Genomic DNA, 26,934 nt, shown 5'->3' on the forward strand with positions numbered 1-26,934 from the left:
CCTTTATTTTGAAATGACTTAAGCACAAGTTCTTTCAAAAAGGAAGGGTTCTATCTTCTTCTTTTCTTTTCCCTCCCTTGCCAAGATGTTTCACTAAAGCACCTGCCAAAACAGTCCGTGCCCTTGACTCCTTATCAGTGTCCACAAGTCTCCAGTTACAGAGTCAGTAAAATCAAAAAAGAGAGAACAAGGGATACATTGTTTCAAAGAAGGAAAAAAAACCAAGTTCTGGCTTCCAAGTGACAGATTTGACTCTCTCCCATTTATTTCAAACCTATGGAAAACAAAGGTCTTTAAGTGTCTTTAATAAAGTTTAATAAGCAGTAGTAGGAAGAATTGGTAGAATAAAAAAAGGGTTTAGTTCAGCCAAAAAATAAGGTAGCAAAAAATAGAAGAAAAAAAATCAATTCATTCACTTAAGAGGAGAAACGGGAAGCATTAAAATCACTTCAATCCACAAAACATTGTTACAAAGAAAAAGGAAAAAAAACTTTCTAAGGCAGTCCAGTAAAGATACGTTTTGCTGCTTTATTCTTTTGCTTAAAGGACTAATTATCTTTTTAAAAAAAAGTTTCTTTGGGCAATCATTCTCAAAGAAAAAGACTCACCAGATGGACTCACTTTCACTGCCTTCTATCCGGAGCCGTTTCCAACTTTGTCAGCCTGGGGCTGTCTGTTTACTCCGGCTTGGAGAGCTTCCCTTGGGTCAATCAGGGACTTTGCGATGTCCCTGAGACCAGCAAGGATTTGTCTCCCTGTTCACCATCTCTTCGGGACAGTTTAGGTCCATATGGACCGTGCAGTGGTAAAAGTATCAATGGCGGTCTCGGACTATCGAGATCGCATGTTGTCTCGTCGCAACATTGACTCCTCCTCTCCTGTTCTTTTGTCTAGTTGTCTTGGTGTGCAGTGCTCTATAGTGTTGTTCTCAACTTATAGCCACAGTTGGGCCCAAAATTTACATTGCTGAGCAAGACAGTTGTTCAGAGAGTTGTACTCTGTTTTATGACCTTTTTGTCACAGTTGTTAAGTAAAAGAGTTTTGGTCACCATATTACAAAAAAGTTGTTGAGGCTTTGGAAAAAGTGCAAAAGAAGAGCAACTGAGATGATCAAAGGCCTGGAGACAAAAACATATGAAGAACGGTTGTAAGATTTGTTTCTGGCCAGTCTAGAGAAAGAAAGGACTGGGGGCAACATGATAGCAGTCTTCCAGTATTTGAGGGGCTGCCACAAAGAAGAGAGGATCCATTCATTTTCCAAAGCACCAGTGGGCAGGACAAGAAAAAATGGATGGAAACCAATCAAGGAGAAAAGCAACCTAGAACTAAGGAGAAACTTCCTAACAGTGAGGACAATTAATCTCTGGAACACCTTGCCTTCAGAGGTTGAGGATGCCCCATCACTGGAGATCCTCAATGCTTTAAGTGCATTTTGGGACTATTTTACAAGAAATCAAATTTTTATTTATTTTCTTTCCTCTGTTGGAAGAAATACCCAGTTCCAGTTCCAATTCAGGAGAAAGGCACTGGACGCAAAATGGAGGCTGTTGGCTGATTGGAAATTAGGTTCATTTATTGATGAACAGAAGCACATGTTTGTGGTTCTGGTGCAGCTGACCACATGGAGTTGAGAGTGGGGGGTATTTGTACCTTCTCTTGGGCTTTGCACTTGAACTTCCTGTTCCTGTGCAAGGACATGTATTATATTGACTGTAGGGGTCATAGCTTGCTCTGTAGGTTGTCTGAGCTAAGTTTGGTTGAAGTTTGGAGGGTGGTGCAATGTCCTTAGGAGATTGTGCAATGTGGTGAGCTCTGCTGCTAGATGGTGGTGGGTTAATCCTATTACGTCCTGAAGAGTCTTGTCTTAATCCCATTACCCTGGAACTGGAGGTCTTTTGTTTTGTAGATAGGCTGTCCCAATCTTTCTCAATGGGCACAAAATATCTGCTGGGGGCTATTAAGAAAGGTGGGGGCTGCTTTCCAAGAACATGCTTCTCCATTTCTCCCTTGAGGGAAATATAATATTCTGCCTTTTTAATATTTTTCAAAATATTTCATTCTTCTAGGAGAGGGGTGGGAGCTAACTTTCTACACCTATGATTTCAGTTCAGATCAACTATTTTCGTAATGATTTTTATCACTGTCCAAAAGTCATATTTGTGTGTGTGTGTGAGAGAGAGAGAGACAGAGACAGAGACAGACAGATATGGAAAGAGAGAACAAATTGTTGGCATTTGAAGGAACAGCAGGGGGATAAGTTTTTCTTGACAAATTAGGTGCAAGAGGTTTTTTTATACTAGATGCATTGAAACATATGGTTGATCAGTTATTATTATTTTTTTCATTCTTGGCAGAATTGAAAGAAAGGTGAAGGCAAAGTTTTCCCTGTGGGGATAAGGACTTCCAGATTACAGATAAATCAGCTCAGGGATAGTCATGCAAAAGCTTCCTTTACATTTTCCCTCCTCTCTCCTTAAGCTGCTAAAAGATTTGGAGAAATTGTGGAACAGGAAATGGCTTGGAAGCAAGCACTGAAGCAATCCACAAACAGTTACTGGAAGAGAAACTGCAGTCTGGCTGTTCAAGAGAAAAAGGGACAGGAATGCATAAGAAAAAAAAATCTGGCCAAGGAACTGTGTGTTGAAACATAAATATCCCTTTTGCAGCTCCCAGAGCATCCAGGAATGAACAGGGTCAAGTTGGGTTTTTTTTTTCTTGCTTCTTTAAGGGTCCTAAGTTTTGCAGATACTTAAGGGACCCATGGCAGCCATTATTAATTGGTCTTCTCCAGTTTTGCAATATGACTTCCCACAACACCAAACTTTAGTGGGTAGAGTTCATTCTGTGTTACAGGATTTTTGTGACAGCCTTAGATCAGGGGTATCAAACTCAATTTCATTGAGGGCCTCATTAGGGTTGTATTTAACCTCGGGGGTGGTGGTGGTGAGTGGACATGGCCAGGGTGGGTGTGGCCAGCTCGATGTCACTCATGTTGGGGGCACCTGTGGTGGCCGAAGTGCTCTGCCAGCAAAAAATTGGCTCATGAGCTCCATTTTCAGCTAGTGACAGTCTCCTGCAGCCCTCTGCCAGTGAAAATGGAGCTCAGGAGGGCTACCTGTGGCCCTCGGAAGCTCTATTTTCACTAGCAGAGACACTGCAGGCTGGTCCTTTGCTGTTTCCAGGCAGGCCCCACAGGCCAGATCTAAGCACCCCGTGGGTCGGATCCGGCCCCCGGGCCTTCAGTTGACACCCTTGCCTTAAATTATCTCCTTTTATAGTTCCAACCATTATAGGCAAACAATGTTAGTAACAGACATTTATAATGCCTTGGTAAAACTACATCTGCAATACGCTACATCCAGTTTTGGTGACCACAATATAAAAAAAGAGGTTGAGACTCTGGAAAGAGTGCAGAGAAGAGCAACAAAGATTAGGGGACTGGAGGCTAAAGCATACGAAGAACAGTTGCAGCAACTGGGTATGCCTAGTTTAATGAAAAGAAGGACTAGGGGAGACGTGATAGCAGTGTTCCAATATCTCAGGGATTGCCGCAAAGAAGAGGGAGTCAAGCTATTATCCAAATCACCTGAGGGCAGAACAAGATGCAATGGGTGGAAACCAATCAAGGAGAGAAGCAATCTAAAAATAAGGAAACATTTTCTGACAGAAATCAGTGGGAACAGCTTGCCTCCAGAAGTTGTGGGTGCTCCATCACTGGAGATTTTAAGAAGAGATTGGACAGCCATTTGTCAGAAATATTATATAGGTCTCCTGGTTGAGCAAGGGGTTGGACTAAAAGACCTCCAAGGTCCCTTCCAACTCACTTATTCTGTTTATTTCCTCTGAGAAAAGATGCAAAGATGCAAACATAGTTGGCATGTTCATAGAGAGTACCTTAAATTGCAAAAGGGAGTTTTCAAATAACATAATATTGTGTGCGCATGAGAGAGAGAGGGGGGGGGGAGAGATAGAGTTATCTGACTAAAGTATTTTAATAGGTTGATTTCTCTTGCATAGCTTTCTCTAGCGTCATGGATTTGCCTGTCCATCATCAATTAATAGAATAAAAAGTGGCAGGATGGATAAAAACTTACAATGTGATGCAAGCTTTTCAGCATAATGAGTTCACAACAGTCTCTCTCTTAGGTCAAAATTACCTGAATAGAGTCAGGTGATCCCAAATTATTGACATCAAATGTAATATAAATACATGGGGGGGCAAATATACCATCCGGCTCAATCCCGACACAATCTTCCTTATAAGAACATTGTGAGTTGATGTGCACGTACCTAAATTAGGAATGAAGTGATGACTACAACTTTGTTCGGCTGTTTTGCTTCCCTGATGAATGTTGTTTTCAATCCTGGTTTGCTTAAGTAATGATTAAAAAGTTAACATGAAGAGCTGTGGTGGCATTCTGATTAGAATGCAGTAGTGCAGGCTAATTCTGCCAACTGCCAGCAGTTCGAACCTGACAGCTCAAGGTTGACTCAGACTTTGGACCCAGATTGTTGGGGGCATCAGGCCGACTCGGTTAAACTGCTTAGAGAGGGCTCTAAAGCACTTTGAAACAGCATGTAAGTCTAAGTGGTATTGCTATTGCTATTTCCACTGTTACAGGAAGCTAGCCTTAAAATGTTAAATGGTATTATGCAAAAAGAAAAGACCAATCATCTAACTGGAATTTGCAATGGACCATAATGGCTAAGGATGCTGTAGTAGGGGTAGTTTATTAATTGATTAGTCTTATGACCATATCAAAGAAAATAAAAGTAAAATACAGGATGTAATTCTAGGGTAAAATTGGTCAAACAGAATACAGAAATAAAATACCTGTATTATAATCAAGCATTTGGATAAATACATCACCTTTATTTATATGTATATGTATACTCATATTCATATTCATATACATACACATACCCCCACACACGCACCCATGTGTGTGTATACATATATACACGTATATATATCAGTGGTGAAATTTAAAAAAAATACTACTGGTTCTGTGGGTGTGGCTTGGTGGGCGTGGCAGGGGAAGGATACTGCAAAATCTCCATTCCCCCCCCCCCACTCGGGGGCCAGCCAGAGGTGGCATTTGCCAGTTTTCTGAACTACTCAAAATTTCCGCTATCGGTTCTCCAGAACTTGTCAGAACCTGCTGAATTTCACCCCTGATGTGTATGTATACACACACACTGTTCACTGTCATGAGTTCTTAGCTGAACTGCCTTAACTATAAACTTAGCAGTTTTTCTCACAATATATAAAGGAATCCCTGTGGATTTTACTCCTCTAGTCATTGCCAACTATAGGGACAGTGTTCATCTGTATTTCAAGGCCATTGAGCCAGACATTTCCACAATCATGGAGCCAACATGCCATGGAGCTGGAGTGATGGCGGGAGCTCACCTTGTCATATGGAGCTCAGGTCTCAAACCTGGGCTGCCAGCTTTCCAGCTGACAAGTCCAGCACCTTAACCACTGAGCCACTGCCCTGCCTCTTACAACATGTAATGCTGCTGGAAATGTAGCATCTGAAGCACGCTAGGCAATGTGCTTCTGGTTTATTTATGTGACTATAATTACAATGTATTGAATTAAATGGTATTCATCTAAGACCGTGTAACATGTGTATTTACGTTTCTCTTTTCAAGAATAAACTGGAGACCGTCACCAGATTAATGCTTATTTCCTTTTTTTTATTTCATTATTATTTTCTTACAAGTAACAATCATGAACCTTTCAATTAATTTGTTCTTGTTCTTCCTGGTCATCTTTACAGCAGACTTAACTGTGTCCTTTTTTCTGTCCCAGGCACATTGTTGTCTGTGGCCACATCACGTTGGAAAGTGTGTCCAATTTCTTGAAGGACTTCCTACACAAGGACAGGGATGATGTCAACGTAGAAATTGTCTTTCTGCATAAGTAAGTACTTTCATGTCACTACTCACAAAAAAGGTCATGTGAGACCCTCAAATCTATAGAAGAGAATTCATCCACATGTCTCAAAGTTGCTAAGGTCGAGGAACACTAAACTAGAAGATGCCATCTGTTGAGTATATTAGAATCTTGGATTTGGTGGTAATCTCAGCAGGATGCATTGAGAAGATGTCCAAATTGAACTTCGGGTATGAATTAGGTGGCCTTCCATTCCTCCTGACTATGTTAATGGTTGCATTCTATCTATAAAACAAATTTTGCATCAACCCTTATCTCTGGCTTTTAAAATAAGAAGACCTACATTCAAATCCTTTTCAATAATGAAACTCTATTTCCATGAGAGAATCGTCATTCTTCAGATTAATTTAACTGCAGAACATTGCCATGGAAATGACATTGTTGGGAAGTTAATGAGAAGACTGAACATATACAATGTCCAGGTGGGTTTTACTTTGAAGAAGGATTGGTAGGCTAAAATGCATGACACAAACCAGAGTGAGGGCTCCTTGGAGCAGGGGTGAAATGCACTTACCTTTGCTATCGGTTCGATAGCAATGTGAGCACTTTTGTGCGCACGCTCACTTCACCTGCATGGGCCACCTCTGCACTTGCCCAGTACCTCTGCGCATGTGCAGAGCGTCAAAAAGGTAAGGTAAGTGAACAGCAGGGGGGAGGGGGAATCTGCTGTGCCAGGAAATCTTGCTTTCTAGCTAATATAAATCGCCCGTCACAACTGATCGTCGGGAAAACTGGTTCACCCGAACCAGTTTCATTTATTTTACTACCGGTTTGGGTGAACCTGTAGCATTTTTACTATTGGTTCGGGCGAACCGGTCTGAACCAGTAGCATTTCATCCCTGCCTTGGAAGCGTTTCTGAACTTGGTTGTTTCCTTGCAGATGTTTTAACAGTACCCTGATGATGGTACCTAGTTTGGTAATGAAACATCTGCTAGGAAACAACCAAGCTCACAAAGCCACCAAGGACCCCACAGCCTGAAATCTGCCGTCAAATTCTGGGGGTGGGGGGGAATATTTTCTCTTGCCCCAGTTGCAAACAAGACTAGTAATAGACATTGTTTTTACATTCTGTAGTTTATCATTATTTAGCTTTTGGAAAGTGTTTGTAAAAACCTGAGTAACTCTAAACATCTTCAAAGAAAACCACAAAAGTCCAGTTGCCTCTTGAAAAAGCACCTTTGGGACATGGAAGGACATATTTTCTTAAGCCATTAAAAGGTCTAATTAAAGTTGTGTATGCTTTCAATGCCTTATATCTTTGAAGTAAAAGGTAAGATCTCATTAACAAACTAAAACTTTTTTGAGCTTTCCATACAAACTGGAAAAAGAGAGAGATGGTGTTGTTTTAAATGATCGAATCAAATCAAATCTGTATTATGGTCACAAACCAACCTAACTGTTTCTTTAATGGATCTTAGTGTGCCTCTTAAAGCAGTCACAATATATTTTCCAGATTCAGATGGAATGCTGAAAAAAAGTTGGCTGGCCTTAACGAATAGCAGAGAAGTGTTATGCTGGGCTGAGATTTCAAGATGTTTAAAGTTTAGTTTATTGATTAGCCCATGAGGTAAAGGTAAGGTAAAGGTTCCCTTGCAGATATGTGCTAGTCGTTCTGACTCTAGGGGGCGGTGCTCATCTCTGTTTCAAAGCCGAAGCGTCTGCACTGTCCGAAGACATCTCCGTGGTCATGTGGCCGGAATGACTAAATGCCGAAGGCGCACGGAACGCTGTTACCTTCCCACCCAAGGTGGTTCCTATTTTTCTATTTGCATTTTTATATACTTTCGAACTACCGGGTTGGCAGAAGCTGGGACAAGTAACGGGAGCTCACTCCATGATGCGGCACTAGGGATTCGAACAGCCAAACTGCCGACCTTTCTGACTGACAAGATCAGCGTCTTAGCCGCTGAGCAGTGGTGGGTTCCGGATTCCATTCCAAATGGTACAGTTGGAACAGCCCCAACGTCACCCACATGGATGTGCATGGCACGTGTGCACACAAGCACAGTGCGCGCTTGCATCGTACTTGCCTGTGACGCTTCCGCAAGCCTCCATTACGTTCTGGCTGCTCGGTGGAGTGTCGCACAGGTGCTATATGCGCCATGCATGTGCACGGAAGCACCAAAGGCTTAAAGGACAGGTAAGGAGCTCAGGCGGGCAGGTGGGCCCTCTGGAGCACCGTCCTGGAACGGTGCTCCTGGTAGGCTCCAGTACGCCCGTACCAGGGCGTACTGACAGCAACCCTCCATTGCCGCTGAGCCACTTAGCCACTGAGTCCATCGCATAGGCCCTATCAAAGTGCAGAGTTCCAAACATAAATCATTACTAAAATGCGATGAAAAACAATTTAAAATGAAATTGGATCTTTGCGGAGTTTTGAAAGAACACCTCCAAATCAGTTTTGGAGTATGATATGTGTCACTTTGCGGTTTAGAGACTGAGAATTCTTTTAGGGGCCTCAATTTGAATAGGATTCTTCGAACAAAAAGAATATAATTGTTATAAAAATTTCCCTATATAAAAAACAGAGGGAAACCACAAGCAACCACAGGCAATAAATCGTACTTTAAGGTCAAAGGTTTATTGTTTTATGAACAATTTTTGAACATGAATAGCAAACATAGCATTATTTAAATTAGCATCTTATTGCAATAAGGTCCACTGTCATAGCTGAATCCAGCAAGGATTAGCTACGGCCCGTGGCCCTGAACTTTTCCCAAGACATTCTTTTTATGCTTTTCTGTATGCATGTCACAACTTACTTCCTTGTTCTTTCTTACTGACTGTCACTGACAGTCACTCTCTGTAAACACCCGTGTACATTTAAAGTTCTCAGACACTTGTTACTTTCAGTTCCTAATTTCCTACCATCTCACTCTTCCTGCTCTAAATATATCCATGTCAAGTACAAAATGCAGCAAAACTCAGCACATTTGGAAATATTAGTCTGGTACATTTTGCAATTTTGCTAGTTTAAAATTTGGTTCAGTGAAGCCTGCAAGCTCACTCCTAGGCCTTATTACCTGCAACTTTCCAATGAATATTTTCTCCCCCTCTCACAATGAATGTCACTCATGACGCAGAGTACTTCAACATCAATATCATTTAAACAAAATTGGCTGTAGATCTCAATGAATTTTATCTTCTGTCGGTTTGAAACCACAAGTCTTCTACTTGTGGTTCTGTGTGGCCATCTATCCATCCAGATCACAAATGTCACCTGTCAAAAGGATTTCTAGACATTAAGTTAGATGACCTGAAAAAGTTTTATATACAATCTTTGGCATCTTAAAAAAAAAGTTTGAAATCCAATTTGAAAGAAACTGAAACCGATAATCTATTAAACTGATGAATCATTAAATTACCGTAGTTAAGCGTGAAGAACAGGAATTGACCCAGGCCGTGGAATTTTGATGTATTGTGAATGATTGTTGTTCTTAGCTAGATTTTAAATTTACCGATGCTAGGATTTAAGTCTACATTAAAAATTTCAAACTCTGTGGGGTGATCTCTTTGTTTTTTTGTGTGTTTTTTTTTGGTTTGGTTTTGCACTGCTCTTCCCAAGATCTGTGTGCATTGTTTTTACACTGTCAATTTATGATTTTTTTAAAAAATAAAAAAAATATTGCACTAATAACCTGCTCAGGAATCACAAAGGTGTATAAATCAATTAAAATATATAATAAAACAGAGGAAAGGAATAAACACATCACTAGAAACATCATTGGGCAGCAATCAATATATCATGAAAATCATAATAATAAAACTAGCATTAAATAGTGAAATTTTAACACTAGTTTAAAATAATTTTCAAAGCAGGTGGGAAAATTGAGTTGTAGGCCTGGTGTTATGATTAAAGTTTCAATAGTGATTGGAAAGACCTTCTCTAGAACATTGTTTAGTAATTTGAACCAGTCACATATTTCCAAGTTAAATCTACAAAGATGTACATTGAATAGAAAACAGAACATAAAGAGAAGAAGCAGGGTATAATTCTAAGTAACTAAAAATGACTTTATGTATTTGGGTTCAAAAGACCTATAATATTAGTTTCCACTCGGATCTCTGAAGAGCATGGAAAACAGGAACTTTTTTTTTTTGTGGCACAGTTCTCTTTCTCTCATTTTGAAGAGACCCAGAAAGGGTCTAGAGATAGAGAAAGCTCTAGATAGGTCAATAGGAAGCTCTAGATAGGCCAATAGGAAGCTCTAGATAGGTCAATAGGAAGATACACATAGATAACACTTGACATCTTGTTGACATGGATCCATGCTTATTAAAGTTTTTGTCAAAATAAATATGTTGGTCTTTAAGATACTACAAGATCAGATACAGGACCCAAGAGGCCAGAACATCTGGATTGACCCTTTGCAAAATAAAGTCTAGAAAGAGTGAGGCGCACTTTCTTAGCTATTTTATTTTGCAGGAAGAATTCACATGCTTGATAACAATAACGAGAAGTTGATTCTGATAAATTTTGGCCATCTGTGTCCTGCCGACATATATCCATTAAGCAATGGATATCGATGCACAAACAGACAAGGGCATCGTCTTTCTCAGTTCTGTAATTTTATTACTTGTTGCATGCAAATTTGTAAACATCAGTTTGTACGGCATCTTTAGCACAAAAGAGAGACTAGAAAATATGCAAACTAAACAATGCACTTAGTTTTTTTTTTTCTTTTTTCTTTTTAATAGTTGGACCACAATTTCTTCACGTCACTCTTAATTTTCTGAAAATGCCCTATCAGCAGTCATGAATGCTTAAAGAACATGCTGTTACCATAAAGCTCATTTCTAATAATAACTGCCTTGATTTTTAGATCAGACAGTCCTACTATACATATACATATACATACATACACACACACACACACACACACAAACACACGACCATCCAGGCAGAAAACCATATTTTTAATGTTGCCTTTGTTATATTTGTGTTGTATTTATTTATTTATCAGCACAAATACAACATACATACATACATACATACATACATACATACATACATACACCGAATTAATGGATTTTATACAGAAAAATACAGTTTTGATCATCTGGCTGCTATGACTAATTTGAAACACTCTTGTGCAAGTTCTTTTCCTGTCAATCAAAAAGTTGGGATTAGGCAAAACTATGGGATATAGGAAAGTGCAAAATACACAGTTGTTTTTCAACTGCTTGGATGTAAACTATGAGCGACTGCTGAAAGCATTTTGTAGACAGCTACTAGCATTAAGAAGCAACCTTGTGATGAATACAACAGAACAGTACAGAATGCAGAATGGAAGGGAAGGGAAGGGAGGAGAAAATTAGAATGGAACAGAAAAGAACAGAACGGAATTCTTTTATTAGCCAAGTGTGACTGGACACACAAGGAATTTGTCTCTACTGCATAAGCTGTTGCAGCAGGTTCTTGTCAGCTATGCCCCCAAGGAATAGATAATTTTAGAGTAGTAGAAATGATTAATTTAGTTTTTCCATGAGGAATATGTATGTACGTGTTTGTGTATTTATTTTTTATCCTGCCTTTATCATTTATACAAATAAGACGGTGAACATATCACTGTTCCTCCTCCTTCTGTTTTTCTCAACAACAGCCCTGTGAGGTGCGCTGGGCAGAGAGAGAGAAAATGGCTGGCCCAAATTCACCCAGCTGGCTTTCATCGCAAAGGCTGGACTAGAACTCACAATCACCCAGTTTCTATCCTGGTGCCTTAACCACTAGGCAAAACTGTACATCACCACTGCCTGTGATCAATTCATTTTAAGCACCAGTATAGTTGGACCCAGTATATGAGTGTATAATGTCTGTTTATGTATGTAAGTGATGCAGTGGCTCAGTGGCTAAGACGCTGAGCTTGTCGATCAGAAAGGTCAGCAGTTCAGTGGCTCGATTCCCTAGCACTGCGTAACAGAGTGAGCTCCCGTTACCTGTCTCAGCTTCTTCCAACCTAGCAGTTCCAAAGCATGTAAAAAATGCAAGTAGAAAAATAGTAACCACTTTTGGTGGAAAGGCAACTGCGTTTCATGTGCCTTCGCCATTTAGTCATGCCGACCGCATGACCACGGAGACATCTTCGGACAGCGCTGGCTCTTCGGCTTTGAAAAGGAGATGAGCACCACCCCTGGAGTCAGGAAAAACTAGCAAATATGTGAAGGGAACCTTCACATTTACCTTTATTTGTGTATGTTTATATGTGTGTACAGCAGAATACACTTAATTTACCTTATCAGTAAAATTAAGCACTTGTATAATGTGCCTTTGAGTGCGACATCTTTCAAAATACATCCCCTCTAATAATTCCAGAGAAAAAGGGAGAGCACAATTGAAATTCTGAACATAATGAATTTACTTAATGATTTTTTAATCATTCTGACCTGGGGGATGAAGAGAGGGATGATATTTGGATGAAAGCGAAAATGTTCATAGCTGCAAAGAAAACAGAGTTGAAAATGATCATCTACAAAATAGATGTTACGAGCTGCTGCAAAAATCTGTTAGCCTTTTGGAACTGTTTGAGAAATCCGTTTTCTCTCTCTCTTTTTCTCTCTCTAATTTAGTATCTCCCCTAACCTTGAGTTGGAAGCTCTTTTTAAGCGACACTTTACTCAGGTGGAATTTTTTCAGGGTTCAGTTCTCAATCCGCATGACTTGGCTAGAGTAAAGGTAAGGAAGAGTTTTTTTTTTTTCCAGAGGGGGGCATCACATAATATAACAACTGGTTTGCCCACAACCGAAAATGTGAGCACGCGTGTGCACCAGTGGTGGGATTCAGTTTTTTTTACTGCCGGTTCTGTGGGTGTGGCTTGGTGGGCGCGGCAGGGGAAAGATACTATAAAATTTCCTTTCACTCCCCACTCCAGGGGAAGGTTACTGCAAAATCCCCATTTCTTCCCAATCAGCTAGGACTCATGGGGCAGAGAATAGATGGGCCAGTCAGAAGTGGTATTTACCGGTTCTCCGAATTACTCAAAATTTCCACTACCGGTTCTCCAGAACTGGTCAGAACCTGCTGAATACCACCTCTGGTGCGCACATGCTTGCTTCACTTGTGCGCCCTCAAAACGTCCGCTACCGGTTCTCCAGAACCTGTCAGAACCTGCTGGATTTCACCCCTAGTTGCACCTTAACAAGCCAGAAGCCCCTTCAAGTTCAAATTGGCTCAGAAGAAATGTCACAGAATTATCAGCTTTTTGGGCTGTAGAAAAAATATCCTTTAGATCTTTTAGATCTTTTATAATAAGGTTCTTTAGAAAAAAAGAAGGGGGATAACGCAGCAATAGGTGAACAAGTTTAAGACTGAAGTAGCAACAGTTCAGAATTCTGCTTTTAAGAACGGGCTAATCGTTCTGAATACAACCCTTTTCATATAGAATTTCAGCATATTAACTCAATAGGGCCATGGCTGTCTCTCAATCCAACCACAAAGCTTGACGCTTAGACCTTGAAGACTATATGTATATACTATATATAAAATAGAAGCTGGAAGTTGTTAGGCCTTGGGCACAATGTTATTCACCCCTGGTCACTTCCAGATGGGTGAACTTTGACCCCCAAAATTCTCCATAATAGCCATGCTGGCTGGAGACCTGGATCCAGACATCTGGAGGTTGCTAAGGTTGATCTAGAGGCATGCCTTTCCACATCTGGAGGTTGAAAGGAGCCTATGAATAATAGTGTTCACTTGCATGAAATAACTTGTAGGTCTGCCATTCAAATCTACATGTGATTTCTTAGCCCAGGTTCCATAAAAACCACGTATGTTGGGGAGGGGGGAAAGTTGCTTTTTATGTGTTTCTATTTTCTCCTTTGATGTCCAGATAGAGTCAGCAGATGCTTGCTTGATCCTTGCCAACAAATACTGCGCAGATCCAGATGCTGAAGATGCTTCTAATATCATGAGGTAATTTAGATGTAGCGATTTGTATTGAATTTTTTTTTTTTAGGGTTTCGGCACACACTGCAACTTTCAGCTGCCAAATATGACTGTGAATTGGGGGAATATCAGCTATCCCACGTCAAATTTGGTTTTTAGGGAAGATGTGGGATGGTGGATTTATGTAGAAAGGAATTAAAAATAGAAGAAGAATGGAATATAATGCCTTGTTTCAGGAAAGGACATAAAAGAGCCTCACTTTGAGGTTTCCCAAGAAAGTTTGTTATCTTTGTGGATTATCTAGATAAGCTAAGATGTCAGATTCAAGGAACTGTGATCTTAGAAAAGTCGAAAAAGTCATGAAGTCAACAATCTTCCTTAGTTGAAGAATTTAAATGAAAGCATCCCAGACAGATACATGAGCCATGGTGGCGCAGTGGTTAGAGTTCAGTACTGGAGGCTGCTTCTGCTAATTGCCAGCTGCCCAAAAGTTTGGCAGTTCAAATCTCACCAGGCACAAGGTTGACTCAGCCTTCCCTCCTTCCGAGATGGGTAAAATGAGGACCCAGATTGTTGGGGGCAAGAGGCTGACCAGGGGTGGGTTCCCAACTTCTGTTACTGCTGGTTCGCTGAGGAACGCGCTTCGCTAAGCACGCATGTGCAGTAGTAAAAAAAAAAAAACCAAATGCTTTTTATCCCCTTTTCAGAGTAATTTCTATAAAGAACTACCACCCAAAAATAAGAATAATCACTCAGATGCTGCAGTATCACAATAAGGTAAGGAATCCTGTGATATTTATCATCAAGGTTTTCTGATAAAAATAAATTTCTCTGATCAATTGCCACTAGAATAGAGACATTAAGACATAGTATCTAAGATAAAGCCCATGGTGGCGCAGTGGTTAGAATGCAGTATTGCAGGCCAACTCACTGCTCACTGCAGGGATTCGTTTCTGAGCAGCTCCAGGTTGACTCAGCCTTCCCTCCTTCCGAGGTTGGTAAAAAGAGGAGCCAGATTGTTAGAGGACAATATGCTGACTCTGTGTGTCTTATGTGGGATGGACAGCTATTTTCAGGGGAGGGAAATGCAAATTTATTTCTCCTTCCTGAAGCAGTCCATGCTGAACATCTGTCTGTGTCCTCTTCGGGAATGGTCCACATGCTTGAATTTCCTCCCTGTGAAAAGAATCACATTCTTAACATGGGAAGTCCATGAGCCAAATTGGTATAGTTTTTATATTCTTTATCTCCCAGAGTAGGGCTGTTTGTTTTCCCAATAATGAAAAAAAAACATGTTGGGCTTCCCCCAAAAGCACAAAGCAGATTCCTGGTCCTGACAAAACCCCTTTTATTAAATGAATGTGAATTCCTCTCATTCACATTCAGCAAAGACCTGGTAAAGTCTTTCAAAGGTGAATTTATGATCACAGACCTTATCTAGCTTGGAAAGCTGCCATGTAAATATTTTCCAAATGCAATGCTGTTTATTTATTTATTTATTTATTTATTTCTTAGATTTTTTAGACCGCCCCCTCTCCCAACAAGGGACTGTGCAAGGAAAGACTTGGAACAGAGTCTCTGAGATTTATGGACAGATCTTCACACTTCTGAAACGAACAAACAAATGAATTGTTTCCTGCAAAAGCCCAGTCCCCTTTCGCTTCTCTTTTATTTCTCATGGGAGGGGCCATTCACTGTCCACCTGTGGCTTTACTCCCAAGTTGACCCTGATTTCTTAGCTGTTTTTTTTCTTCTCACAGCTCTGTGCATCCACACTCTGGGAACAGGCTCCAGCTGTTCCTCTGCCTCACTGCTGTTTAGTTCCGAAGGCAGCTGAGAACTGCCAGACGACCTTGGCCCCATCTCTGTCTCTGATGCAGAGCTGTCATCTGAGCCTTCCCCAGCCTCCAGGGCTGGCCCACTTTCCTCCCCAACCTCCTCACTGTCCGACTCTGCTGCCAGCTCTGATGGCCGCTGGCGGGCCACAACAAAACCCAATAAAAACAGACACAAGTAACTTAAATCGGAATGGGACAACTTGCTGCAGCCAACTCCCCACAAAATGAAAAAAATAAAAATAGGTGTTTTTTTTTTTTAAGAAATGAAAAGCTAAAGGTATTCTTTTCCCTTTCCTCTCCTCCTCTTGTCTTCCCCTGAGATGGTAAGATGCATAATCAAATATTTCAGGGATCATGGCTGACCTGTTTTTTTTTTTTCCTGTTGCAGGCCCATCTGCTAAATATTCCAAGCTGGAATTGGAAAGAAGGCGATGACGCCATATGCCTTGCTGAACTAAAGCTGGGGTTTATCGCCCAAAGCTGCCTGGCACCAGGCCTATCGACTATGTTGGCAAACCTCTTCTCCATGAGATCATTTATAAAGGTAGCGTCTCGTTTTGGGAGGGGACATTTCACGGGATGTCAAGGGGCCGCGTTTCAGTGCATGACTTAAACTCAAAAACAGAAAAGAATCCATCAACATTAAAACGTAGAACAACATATACACCAAAGAAAAACAAAGAAAAAAAACCCCTTTGCTATTACAGATTGGGCAAGGGGCCAGGTTCTTTCCTAATTATATTTTTATTTGGCACATCCATGGGCCATTAGAGATTGTCCATAGCACAATCTTTCTGAATTTTTTTCCCTTTTAGATAAACCACATGTTTATCAACAGAGAAATTCTTTGCAGTTAAAAAAATATGATCTCTATCCAACCCATATGGCATAAAACCACCCAGAGGGGTGCGGGGTTAAAAGCCGTACGGGTTTTTCTTTCGTGAATGTTTTTGCCTCCATCAATTGGCTGGGTATCTCAGATGGCAAATATAAATATGAAACATGCATCTGTACTGAAGTCCAAGGGTCCAGTGAGAATCATTCATCCATTCACTTTATTTCATTTCATTCAAGAGATTCTCCTGGGATTTATGAGAAAATCGAAATAGTGTAGCTCAGGAACACTTAAATGTTCTCAGCCCTTTCTACCAGCCCTTGTTCCCTTAGTGTTAATTTGCTCTGATTCGCTCCCTCCCTCCCCCCTCCCTCCCCCTCCCTCCCCCTCCCTTGCCCCTCTCTTTTGACCACACTGTCCAATTTAGGAATTTGGGTTGCTTCTTTTAGATGAATGTGATCTTGTGAAATGAACTGTAGTCTTAGAAAGTCATTCTTGGAAGATTTTGATAACATGGCTCAACAGCTATCAGTCCAGGTTGGAGACCCTAGCACAGTGATAGGTAGCCTTCTTCTTGTTGGGTGCCAAAAATGGGAGGGCACGCACGCAATAGTGTGGGTGGGTGCCGGCCCCCATAATGCAAAGTGCGCCCCTACATGTCCATGCACGCACAATCCCCCACGTGCCACACTACTCACCTCCAAGCTGAGCTTGGTATTTCCTCCAGGGGGCCGGGGGAGGCCATTTTCACCCTCCCCAGGCTCCAAGAAAGTTTAGAAATGATCCATTTCCTGCTTCCAGAGGGCCTCCGGGAGGGCTGGGGGAGGCCATTTTCACTTCCAAACTTCTAGTTGGCCCTTTGGGCCTGTTTTTCACCCTCCCCAGGTTTCGGAAGCTTTCTTAAAGACTAAGGAGGGCAAAAATGGCCTCCCCCGCCCACCCCACAAGCCCGAAAATCAGTAGACCAGCACGCACATGCGCACTGGAGCTGCCAGCTTACGTGCCGGCAGATATGGCTCCACGTGCCATAGGTTCACCATCACGGTCCTAGCACCACACAATGGGTTGAGCTCCCACTCCTTGCTCCCACTCTTCCCACCTAACAGTTCAAAAGCATGCTAATGCGAGTAGGTAAATAGGTACCACTTTGCTGGGAAGGTAGTAGCGTTCCGTGCATCTTTAACATATAGCCCTGCTGGCCACATGACCAGAGGAATTGTCTTCAGACAACATTGGCTTCCTCGGCCAAGAAATGGGGATGAGTACTACACCGCAGAGTCAGAAATGCCTGGACAGGGAAACCTTTACCATTATCTTTCGTGTACACAATATAGAGAACAATACAAAGAGCAACAATTAAGAAGAAGCAGCAAAGATGATCAGGGAACGGTTGTGGAAACTAGATATGTATAATCTAAGAAAGGAAACAATGACGGTAACATGATTGCATCTTCCAATATTTGAGGGGCTGACCTACAGAAGAGGGGGGGGGGTCAACTTGTTCTCCAAAGCACGGGACAAAATATAACAGATGCACGATAAACATGAGAGATCCAACCTAGTTGGAGAAATTTCCTGACAGAGGGAACAATTTATCAGTGGAATGGCTTGTCGCCAGAAGTTGTGGGCGCTCCATCCCTGGAGGTTTTTAAGGAGAAATTGGACAGGCATTTCTGTAAAGTGATGTTGGGTCTCCTACTTGAGTAAGGGGTTGGAATAGAAGACCTCCAAGGTCCCTTCCAACCCTGTTGTTCTGCGTTCTGTGATAACAGCAATAATTCACTAGGAATCAGGAAACATTACAATTGGCAACAACTTGTGTTGAAAAGTGTTCTCTGCAAAGGTACTTACAGCCCCCGTACACCCCTCCTCAATATATTTGAGAGGAGGTAGCAGCCTTCTCAATTTCTTCTTTTTTTAAAAAAAGTTTTGTATTTTTTATTCTCTTGCATACAATTATAGGTATACATTCACATAGTTATCATTCTTTACATTTGCCATTCTTATACATTTATTATTCCATTTACAAGATTATAATATACAGTTTGAGTTGCTTTATTTACCATCCTATTCACCTATTTTAACACCACCTTGTTTTCCCTTTCTTTTCTCCCTCCCTCCCTTCTCTACTTTCTTCCTTCCTCCTCTCCTTCCTCTTCTTTCTTCCCTTCCCTCTCCTTTACTCTTCCTCTTACCCTTCCTACCCTCTCTCCTTCTCTATCTCTCCCTTCCACCCTCCTCTCCTTACCTCTTTCTTCCTTCCCTCCTCTTTCTCTCCTCTTCTCCCCCTTTCTTCTGTTGTTATAGGTGTCTCTTTCAAATCTCATTTTATGTTTTTTTGGGATGGTATTTCCCCAAACCCAAATATAGTTTGTATCATTTTTTATTCCCTTCCCTTCACTAATCTATGTTAATTATGTTTTCCCCCTTTATATCTCACTATTGAATATATACTTGTATATTTAGTACTTTCTTTTCTGTTTTCCCCCTCTTCCCCCCCCCCTTTCCACCCTTCTCAATTTCTCATGTGTTTTCAGACTAACAAGGAAATGCTCCAGGCAAATAAACTCAGAGAATAATGTACTGTAAATGTTCGAAGACTGCCCCCCGCCATCCACCCCCTCCCCTTAGCATAAGTCCTGCCATTTTGGAAAATGTAGATTGAAGTGGAAAGGTTCCTTCCCTCCTTCATCCCAGCTGATTGCAGAGTAGTAGAAACCACCCTAAATATTTCCTTTGTCAATGACAAAACTCCATGATCAGCAACGACATCGCACGCATTTCACTGATTATGGCTTAATTTTGCAAACCAAGTTATTTCAGTAACTCCTCTCCCCAACCTTAGTATCAAAACAAACTCCACAAAATTTGCACTGGGATATTTGGTTTCTTTTCTTTTCTTTTCTTTTCTTTTCTTTTTTTTTTTTTTTTGCTTTTAGAGTAGCAGTTTTCATATGGAACCTCTTAGCTTGTAGCCAAATACGCAAACAAAATAATAATGGCAAGATAACCCAAGTCCCTGCCATTCTTTTGGGTATAACCAAACAGGTTACTGAAAATGCTTACCGTATTTTTCAGAGTATAAGACGCACCAGTGTATAAGACTCACCAAGATTTTGAAGAGGCAAATTTTAAACTCTGCAAACCTCCCAAAAACAGCCAATTTTTTTCAAAAACAGGCTCATTTTTTTAAAAAAAGAGGCATGAATAGCCTTTAGGGGGCTTGCAGAGTGCTCCTGGGGCTGGGGGACCCTCAAACGAGCAAAAATGCCCTGTTGTTTGTGAAAATGGGCCCTTTTTTGTCAAAAAAATTGCATGGATAACCTTTAGTAGGCTTATAGAGTGCTCCTTGGGGCTGGGGGGGGGGCTCTGGAATGACCTCCCCCCCGACATCAGAACTACTACCGATCTCCGCTCCTTCCGCAAGAAACTCAAGACCCACCTGTTCCAATTAGCTGGCCTGGCCCAACCGTAGTTTCAATTTTCAATCCTCCTGACCGGCATTTTAAATTTTAAGGGGTTGTCCTTTTTACCTGTTTTAATTTTTATTATCACTGTACAGACCCTATATTTAATTTGTTTTTAATAAGGATTATTTAATATTGTTATTGTATATATGGTTTTAGCTTTTGTCTGTACACCGCCCCGAGTCCCCTCGGGGAGAGGGGGCAGTCTATAAATTCAATAAATGAAATGAATGAAAATGAAAATTGAGCAAAAAAAAGCCCATTTTTCACTCATTTCTGCCCAGCCCCTAGGAGCTCTCTGAAAGCCTTCTACTGGCTATGCACGGCCATTTTGGTGAAGGGGGTGGGGTTTCAGGAGGCAAAAAAAAAATGCTGTCTTCAGTGTATAAGACGCACCCAGATTTTCAGCCTCTTTTTTGAGGGAAAAAGGTGCGTCTTATACTCTGAAAAATATGATGTGTTCGCTCACAGCCCGTAAGGAATCACAAATAGTAAAGAGTTCGACATGAGTCTTCCAAAGTCTTTCGGGATAAGGCTAATAAGCACCCACCTTTATTTCCCTTGAAACGCTGCCAAAGACCTAATTGCCAATTAGCTTTGCAAGGGCACATGGAGCACAGTGTCAAAATGGAGCTTCAGACTTTAAACCAACCAGAATGAACAAAGTTGCTTCCTGCAAAGCCTCACATTCGTTTGTTCCTCCTTTATGTCTTATAGGAGGGGCCAATCATCTCCAAGCCTTACTCCCAAGTTGCCCCTTTTGTCTTAACTGTTCTTGCCTTTTGGCAGCTCTGCGGATGCACGCACTGGGAACAGGCTCCCCTTGTTCCTCTGCCTTGTTGCTGTCCAACTCTGGAGGCAGCACATAACTCCCAGATGCCCCTGGTCCCCTCTCTGCCTCCAACACAGAGCCCTCACCTGAGCCTTTCCCAGACTCCAGGACTGGCCCATGTTCTTCCCCAGCCTCCTCACTGTCCGAATCTGCTGCCAGCTCTGCAGGCTACCAGCAGACCACAACAGTTGGGTAGTAAAAACATCTGGTGGAAAGCAACCAAGCTCAGAAATCACCAAGGACCTCCCAGACTGAATGTCATAAAATACTTTCCCCATATCACGTTATAGTTCGCTTTAAGCGTGTCGAACCACGTTGATCAAGCAACAATAATGTGATTATCACCCCATGCTAAGCTATAAATCATAGTTCATAAATCATAGATGTTCTGTTCACTTACCAGACTAAGCCAAAACCAAACAAGGCAAGTTCAGCATAATGCAACCTAACTAGCTAATTTGTTGGCTGCAGGGTTTTTTTTTATTTATGAGATACTTAGGACTGATTTGCTAAGTACAGGAACAAGTGGAGGCCGGGAGAAGTAATCACAGACCTTAAATGAGCCAGAAAGGTTTGTAATAAATTCATAGCTGATTTTAAAACAGCCCCTTCACAAGGCAGGAGAAACAATTGCTTGCTTTCCTTTTATGGAAAATTTGTGGCTCATTGCAATACTTCAGATCAACTGAGCCCTATGATTGCTGATATTCGATGCATTAAATCCACTGTTTTCTATACAATATTGGCTAATAAAGTTGTAAGAACAACAGTGGATTTCCTTTCAGCCCAAAGGTTTCCACTATAAAACTTCTGTTTGTTTTGCTGAATAAACGCATTCAAGGATATAAATCTCTCTTTATTAAGTATTCTAGTTGAAGACAATAGATGTGCTAGTTTCTTTTCAATATCGTGGACAGGAGGCCCAGATTTTATCACCATTTCATTTTGGGGGGATATTTTGTGCGTGAATGTAGTTGGAGCAGTTGATATACAGGATTCCTCAAATGTCTTTGTTGGATAGTTCTGAAGACAGATCACTTCTGCTTGTAAGATGATAAACACTGCCAAACTTTATCGAAGTATAAAAAAAATCTGCTGTAAATGAAAAGTTTGAAAAGAATAGGCTACTTTAAAGTTTTTTTTTATTAAAGAACACAATCATAAAAGTGAGCTACAGCCTTGTAACTTATGACAGGTAGCTAGCTATTCTTATTTGAAAATCATGTTCCACTGGCCTGGGGAATATCCGGGTTAGCATCTGGCTTGTAAATTTTGCAATGTTGCAAAAAAAAAAAATGGGAAAAAGAAGCTTGCGTTTCATAGTGAACATTATGCAGACTTCAATAATGGCTGTGTGATGGACATCTGGGTGCTGGGCAGGGACTTGAACTTTCACTTGGGTGGGGAAAACCTGGAAGCTTTCAGATTTGGGTTTTCCCAGTTGTGACAATATGACATCTCTAATAAAATGGATGACTTCTCTACTAATATGACATCTCTACTAATATGACATCTCTACTAATATGACATCTCTAATGTCATAATAATATGACACCTCCAATATGACATATCTAATAAAATGCTGAAGAAGACTCCTGCAAGTCCTTTGGACTGCAAGATGATCAACCCCGACTGCTCTTTAGAAAGCCAGATCCTGAAGCGGAAACTCAAATCCTTTGGCCACCTAATAAGAAGGAAGGACTCACTGGAGAAGAGCCTAATGCTGGGAACGATTGAGGTCAAAAGAAGAAGGGGACGACAGAGAATGAGGTGGCTGGATGGAGTCATGGAAGCAGTAGGTGTGAGCTTAAATGGGCTCCAGGGGGTGGTAGAGGACAGGAAGGCCTGGAGGAACATTGTCCATTGGGTTGTGATGTGTCAGACGTGATTTGGCAACTAACAACAATAACAGATAAAATGGAACTTTGAGGAACTTCAAGCCTTGGAATCTTATTTCGTTGGGGGCGTTAGTTGGAACCCTGACATTAACCCGAATCTGAAAGCTTCAAGGTTTTCCCCACCCAAGTGAAATTCCAAGCCCCTACCCAGCACCCACATGTCCATCACATAGCCCAATCAGCCACTGTCCCACTGGAGATGATTCCCAGTCATACCCCTCCAGGTGCAGGGCAAGATGTCCTTGACTCTCTAAGAAAGGAATGTTATTTAGACTATATATCTCCCAAATTCCATATAATCCCCCCTTCCATTTTCCCACAGCATCAAATGTTGCAGGCCTGAAGGCCCAATGCAAAAGATTGCTTCCAGGCCTGACAGACTGTATGCATTTGAGCAAAAATACAGTTGTTCTTGTTTTCAAGCATTGTAGAAACTCGGTTCTTTGAGTGTTAGCTGAAGTTCCTGGAAAGGTATCTTATATTCAGAATTATCCGACCCAATTCATATTTCACAAATGGGGCTTGTTTATGAAGTTCGCATTCCCCCAAAGCTCTTGCAACGTATTAAAAAGACGGATCAAAACTGCCCACATGATATTTTTCCAGCAATATTTTTCTTAAATACTGTATTTTCTTTTTCAATCCGCCTCTGGTCAATAATAAAAAAAGGAAAAATTAGACAAATTGAACAGACCTAATTCAGAAGGTAAGGGACACGGTGGCTCAGTGGCTAAGACACTGAGCTTGTCGATCAGAAAGGTCTGCAGTTCAGTGGTTCGAATCCCTAGTGCCACATAATGGAGTGAGCTCCCATTACTTATCCCAGCTTCTGCCAACCTAGCAGTTCGAATGCACGTAAAAACGCAAGTAGAAAAATAGGAACCACCTTTGGTGGGAAGGTAACAGCGTTCCGTGCACCTTCGGCGTTTAGTGATGCTGGCCACATGACCACAGAGATATCTTCGGACAGAAGATTACCTTTAATTCAGAAAGTGTTTTTTTTAAAAGAAGAGTTAAACATAAGCTCCAACCTTAATTTCCTGAAATTGATTTGTGTTATTCACAGCCATTTCCTATTAAAAATGCAGCTGTCGTTTTGCTTCTTCTTTGCTCTCCTTTCTAGATCGAAGAGGACACTTGGCAGAAATACTACTTGGAAGGAGTAGCTAATGAAATGTACACAGAGTATCTTTCTAGTGCCTTTGTTGGTCTGTCATTCCCTGCTGTTTGTGAGTAAGTACTTTTGCAGCCAGGAAGTCGTCTTTTTTCAAAGAGATCTGTGTCCTTAATCTTAATCTGAAATGCTGAAAAACAATAGCAACAGCACTTTACTGTACGCCTCATTTTACTGACCGCAGATGCTGAGTACATAACAATAGCACTTAGACTTATATACCGCTTCACAGTGCTTTACATCCCTCTCTAAGCAGTTTTCAAAGTCAGCATCTTTCCTCCAACAATCTGGGTCCTCATTTTACTGACCGTGGAAGGATGGAAGGCTGAGTCAATAGCAATAGACCTTAGATTTATATACTGCTTCTCTGTGCTTTTTACAGCCCTCTCTAAGTGGTTTACAGAGTCAGCCTATTGCCCCCAGCAATCTGAGTCCTCATTTTACTGACCACAGAGGCTGTCGATAGCAATAGTACTTAGACCATTTCACAGTGCTTTTAAAGCCCTCTCTAAGCAATTTACAGAGCCAATTGCCCCCAATAATCTGGGTCCTCATTTTACTATCCATGAAAAAGATGGAAGGCTGAGTTAATAGCAATAGCAATAGCACTTAGCCTTATATATCGCTTCACAGTGCTTTTACAGCCCTCTCTAAGCAATTTACAGAGTCATGTTGCCCCCAACAATCTGGATTCTCGTTTGACCAATCTTGAAAGGATGGAAGGCTGAGTCAATAGCAATAGCATTTAGCCTTATATATCACTTCACAGTGCTTTAAACAGCTTCTCTAAGTGGTTTACAGAGTCAGCATAATGCCCCCAACAATCTGGGTCCTCATTTTACTGACCGTGAAAGGATGGAAGGCTGAGTCAATAGCAACAGCACTGGCACTTAGACTTATATGCCACTTCAAAGTGCTTTACAGCCCTCTCTAAGTGGTTTAGAGTCAGCTTCTTTCCCCTAACAAATTGGGTTGTCGCTTTACTGACCTCGGAAGGATGGAAGGCTGAGTCAATAGCAATAGCACTTAGACTTATGTACAGCTTCACAGTGCTTTTCCAGCCCTCTCTAACTGGTTTACAAAGTCAGCATAATGTCCTCAACAATCTGGGTCCTCATTTTACCCACCTCGGAAGGATGGAAGTATGAATCAGCCTTGAGATGGTAAGAATCAAACTGCAAAACTGTAGCCAGCAGTCAGCAGAAGTAGCCTGCAATACTGCATTCAAACCAATGCACCATGGCAGTAAGTAGTAAGGGAAGAATTTCCTGACAGCAAGAATGATTAAATAGTCATAGCTATCAATAGACACCTAGACATTAACAACATCTATAGACGATGCAAAAAAAAAAAAAATGCAGAGAGTTTGGAAGGCCTGCAGAGTGTATCTGGAGGCTTGGGAGGGCAAAAACAGCCCAATTTTTGTGAAAAACGGGCCCATTTTTCACTTGTTTTTGCCCTCCCCAGCCCCCGGGAGCACTTTGCAGGGCCTCCCAAACTCTCTGTGCGTCCATTTTTATGAAAAACAGGATGTGCGGGGTGGGGTTTCATGAGGCCAAAAATACTGCATTCAGCATATAAGACGCATCAGATTTTTACCTTTTTTTGGGGGGGGGAAGGTGTGTCTTATGCTCCCAAAAATATGGTAGTTCTAGATTGCTGGAAAAGGAACACAAGAAGTGTCAATATTCAGCAAGAGTTTGATTTCTCTAGCGTTTCAGCTGTTCACTATTTATCCAACGTCATGATCAAGGGAATGTCCTTTTCCTGTTCCCTCCTGTCATCTTGTAAGTGATTGTGTGACGTTTAGTAGGGTTACAGCATTTCTCTAAAGCTGTTGGATAGTGTTGTGGCCTGCCAGCGGAGCTGGTGGTAGACTCAGACAGTGAGGAGGTTGGGGAGGAATGTGGGCCAGTCCTAGAGTGTAGGGAAGGCTCTGATGAGGGCTCTGTGTTGGAGGCAGAGATGGGCCAGGCTCATCTGATAGTTATCAGTTGCCTTTGCAGATCAGTGGGGCAGAAGAACAGCTGGAGCCTGTTCCCGATGTGCGCATGTGAGAGCTGGCAGGAGAAGGGAACAATTAAGAAACAAGGGCCAACTCGGGAGTAAAGCCACAGGTAGACGGTGAATGGCCCCTCCCATAGGGAATAAAAAGGAGCGAAATGGGAGTGGAGTTTGCAGGAGACCATTAGTTCACTTAATTAGTGTGAAGATTTGTTTGTGACTCTCAGAGACTCCTTGCCAAGTATTTTCTTGTACAGCATTGCGTTTGGAATAATATCAGCCTGGCTGCTCTCCAAGTCTGATAAGGTCTGTGGTTGTAAATTCACCCTTGAAAGACTGTTTGCCGGGACTTTGCTGGATGTGAATGAGAGGAATTCACACTAGCTTAATAAAAAGGGGTTTTGTCGGGAAAAGGATTCTGCTTCGTGATTTTGTGAAGCCTGGGTCAGAACAGATAGTTCTTGCCTTCAGCTGTTGTTTTGTAGAATAATATGCGGGATGAAGTTATCCAGAATGTTTCCTAACAGCGAGAACAATTTCCCAACTGTGAACATTTCATAAATTTCAAGACGTTGAGTACAAATAATCAGTGAAACCCTGTGCCAGAGTTGTGGGTACATCAACTCTGGAGGTTTTTAAGAAAAGATTGGACAGTCATTTGCCTGCAATGATATGGGATCTCCTGCTTGAGCAGGAGGTTGGACTAGAAGGCCTCCAAGGTTACTTCCAATTCTGTTATTCTGATAATAATTTTTAAACATTTGATCCAAATCAAAGTCATAGAATAATAGGAAGGGATCTTGAAAGTCTTCTAGTCCAACCCTCTACTCATGCAGGAGACCCCATACCATTTCAGACAAATGGATGTCCAGTCTCGTCTTAAAAGCCTCCAGTGATGGAGCACCCACAATTCCAGAAGGCAAGTTGTTCCACTGATTAATTGTTCTCCCTGTCAGGAAGTTTCTCCTTAGTTCCAGGTGGAATCTCTCTTTAACAACCTCCTACTCATCACTTCTTGTGGTATTTTGAAGACTAAGTAG

The 26,934-nt window shown here is 41.5% G+C and overlaps 1 protein-coding gene across 4 annotated transcripts in view; it reads left to right on the plus strand.

The window, feature by feature from the left end:
- Positions 1-26,934, plus strand: part of KCNMA1 (potassium calcium-activated channel subfamily M alpha 1) — a 671,545-nt gene that overhangs the window by 449,664 nt on the left and 194,947 nt on the right. For all 4 annotated transcript variants that reach the window (XR_014175589.1, XM_081955703.1, XM_081955704.1 and 1 more), the window contains exons 10-15: positions 5,819-5,929; positions 12,531-12,636; positions 13,791-13,873; positions 14,554-14,623; positions 16,073-16,228; positions 23,840-23,949. Coding sequence is in view for 3 of the 4 variants with exons in the window: in XM_081955703.1 (XP_081811829.1) it covers positions 5,819-5,929; positions 12,531-12,636; positions 13,791-13,873; positions 14,554-14,623; positions 16,073-16,228; positions 23,840-23,949 (636 nt within the window). In the remaining variant the exon portion in view is untranslated. The remainder of the gene's footprint in view (positions 1-5,818; positions 5,930-12,530; positions 12,637-13,790; positions 13,874-14,553; positions 14,624-16,072; positions 16,229-23,839; positions 23,950-26,934) is intronic.

Source organism: Natrix helvetica (assembly GCF_964273705.1).
Source record: "Natrix helvetica genome assembly, chromosome: 5".
Taxonomy (NCBI): Eukaryota; Metazoa; Chordata; class Lepidosauria; order Squamata; family Natricidae; genus Natrix; species Natrix helvetica.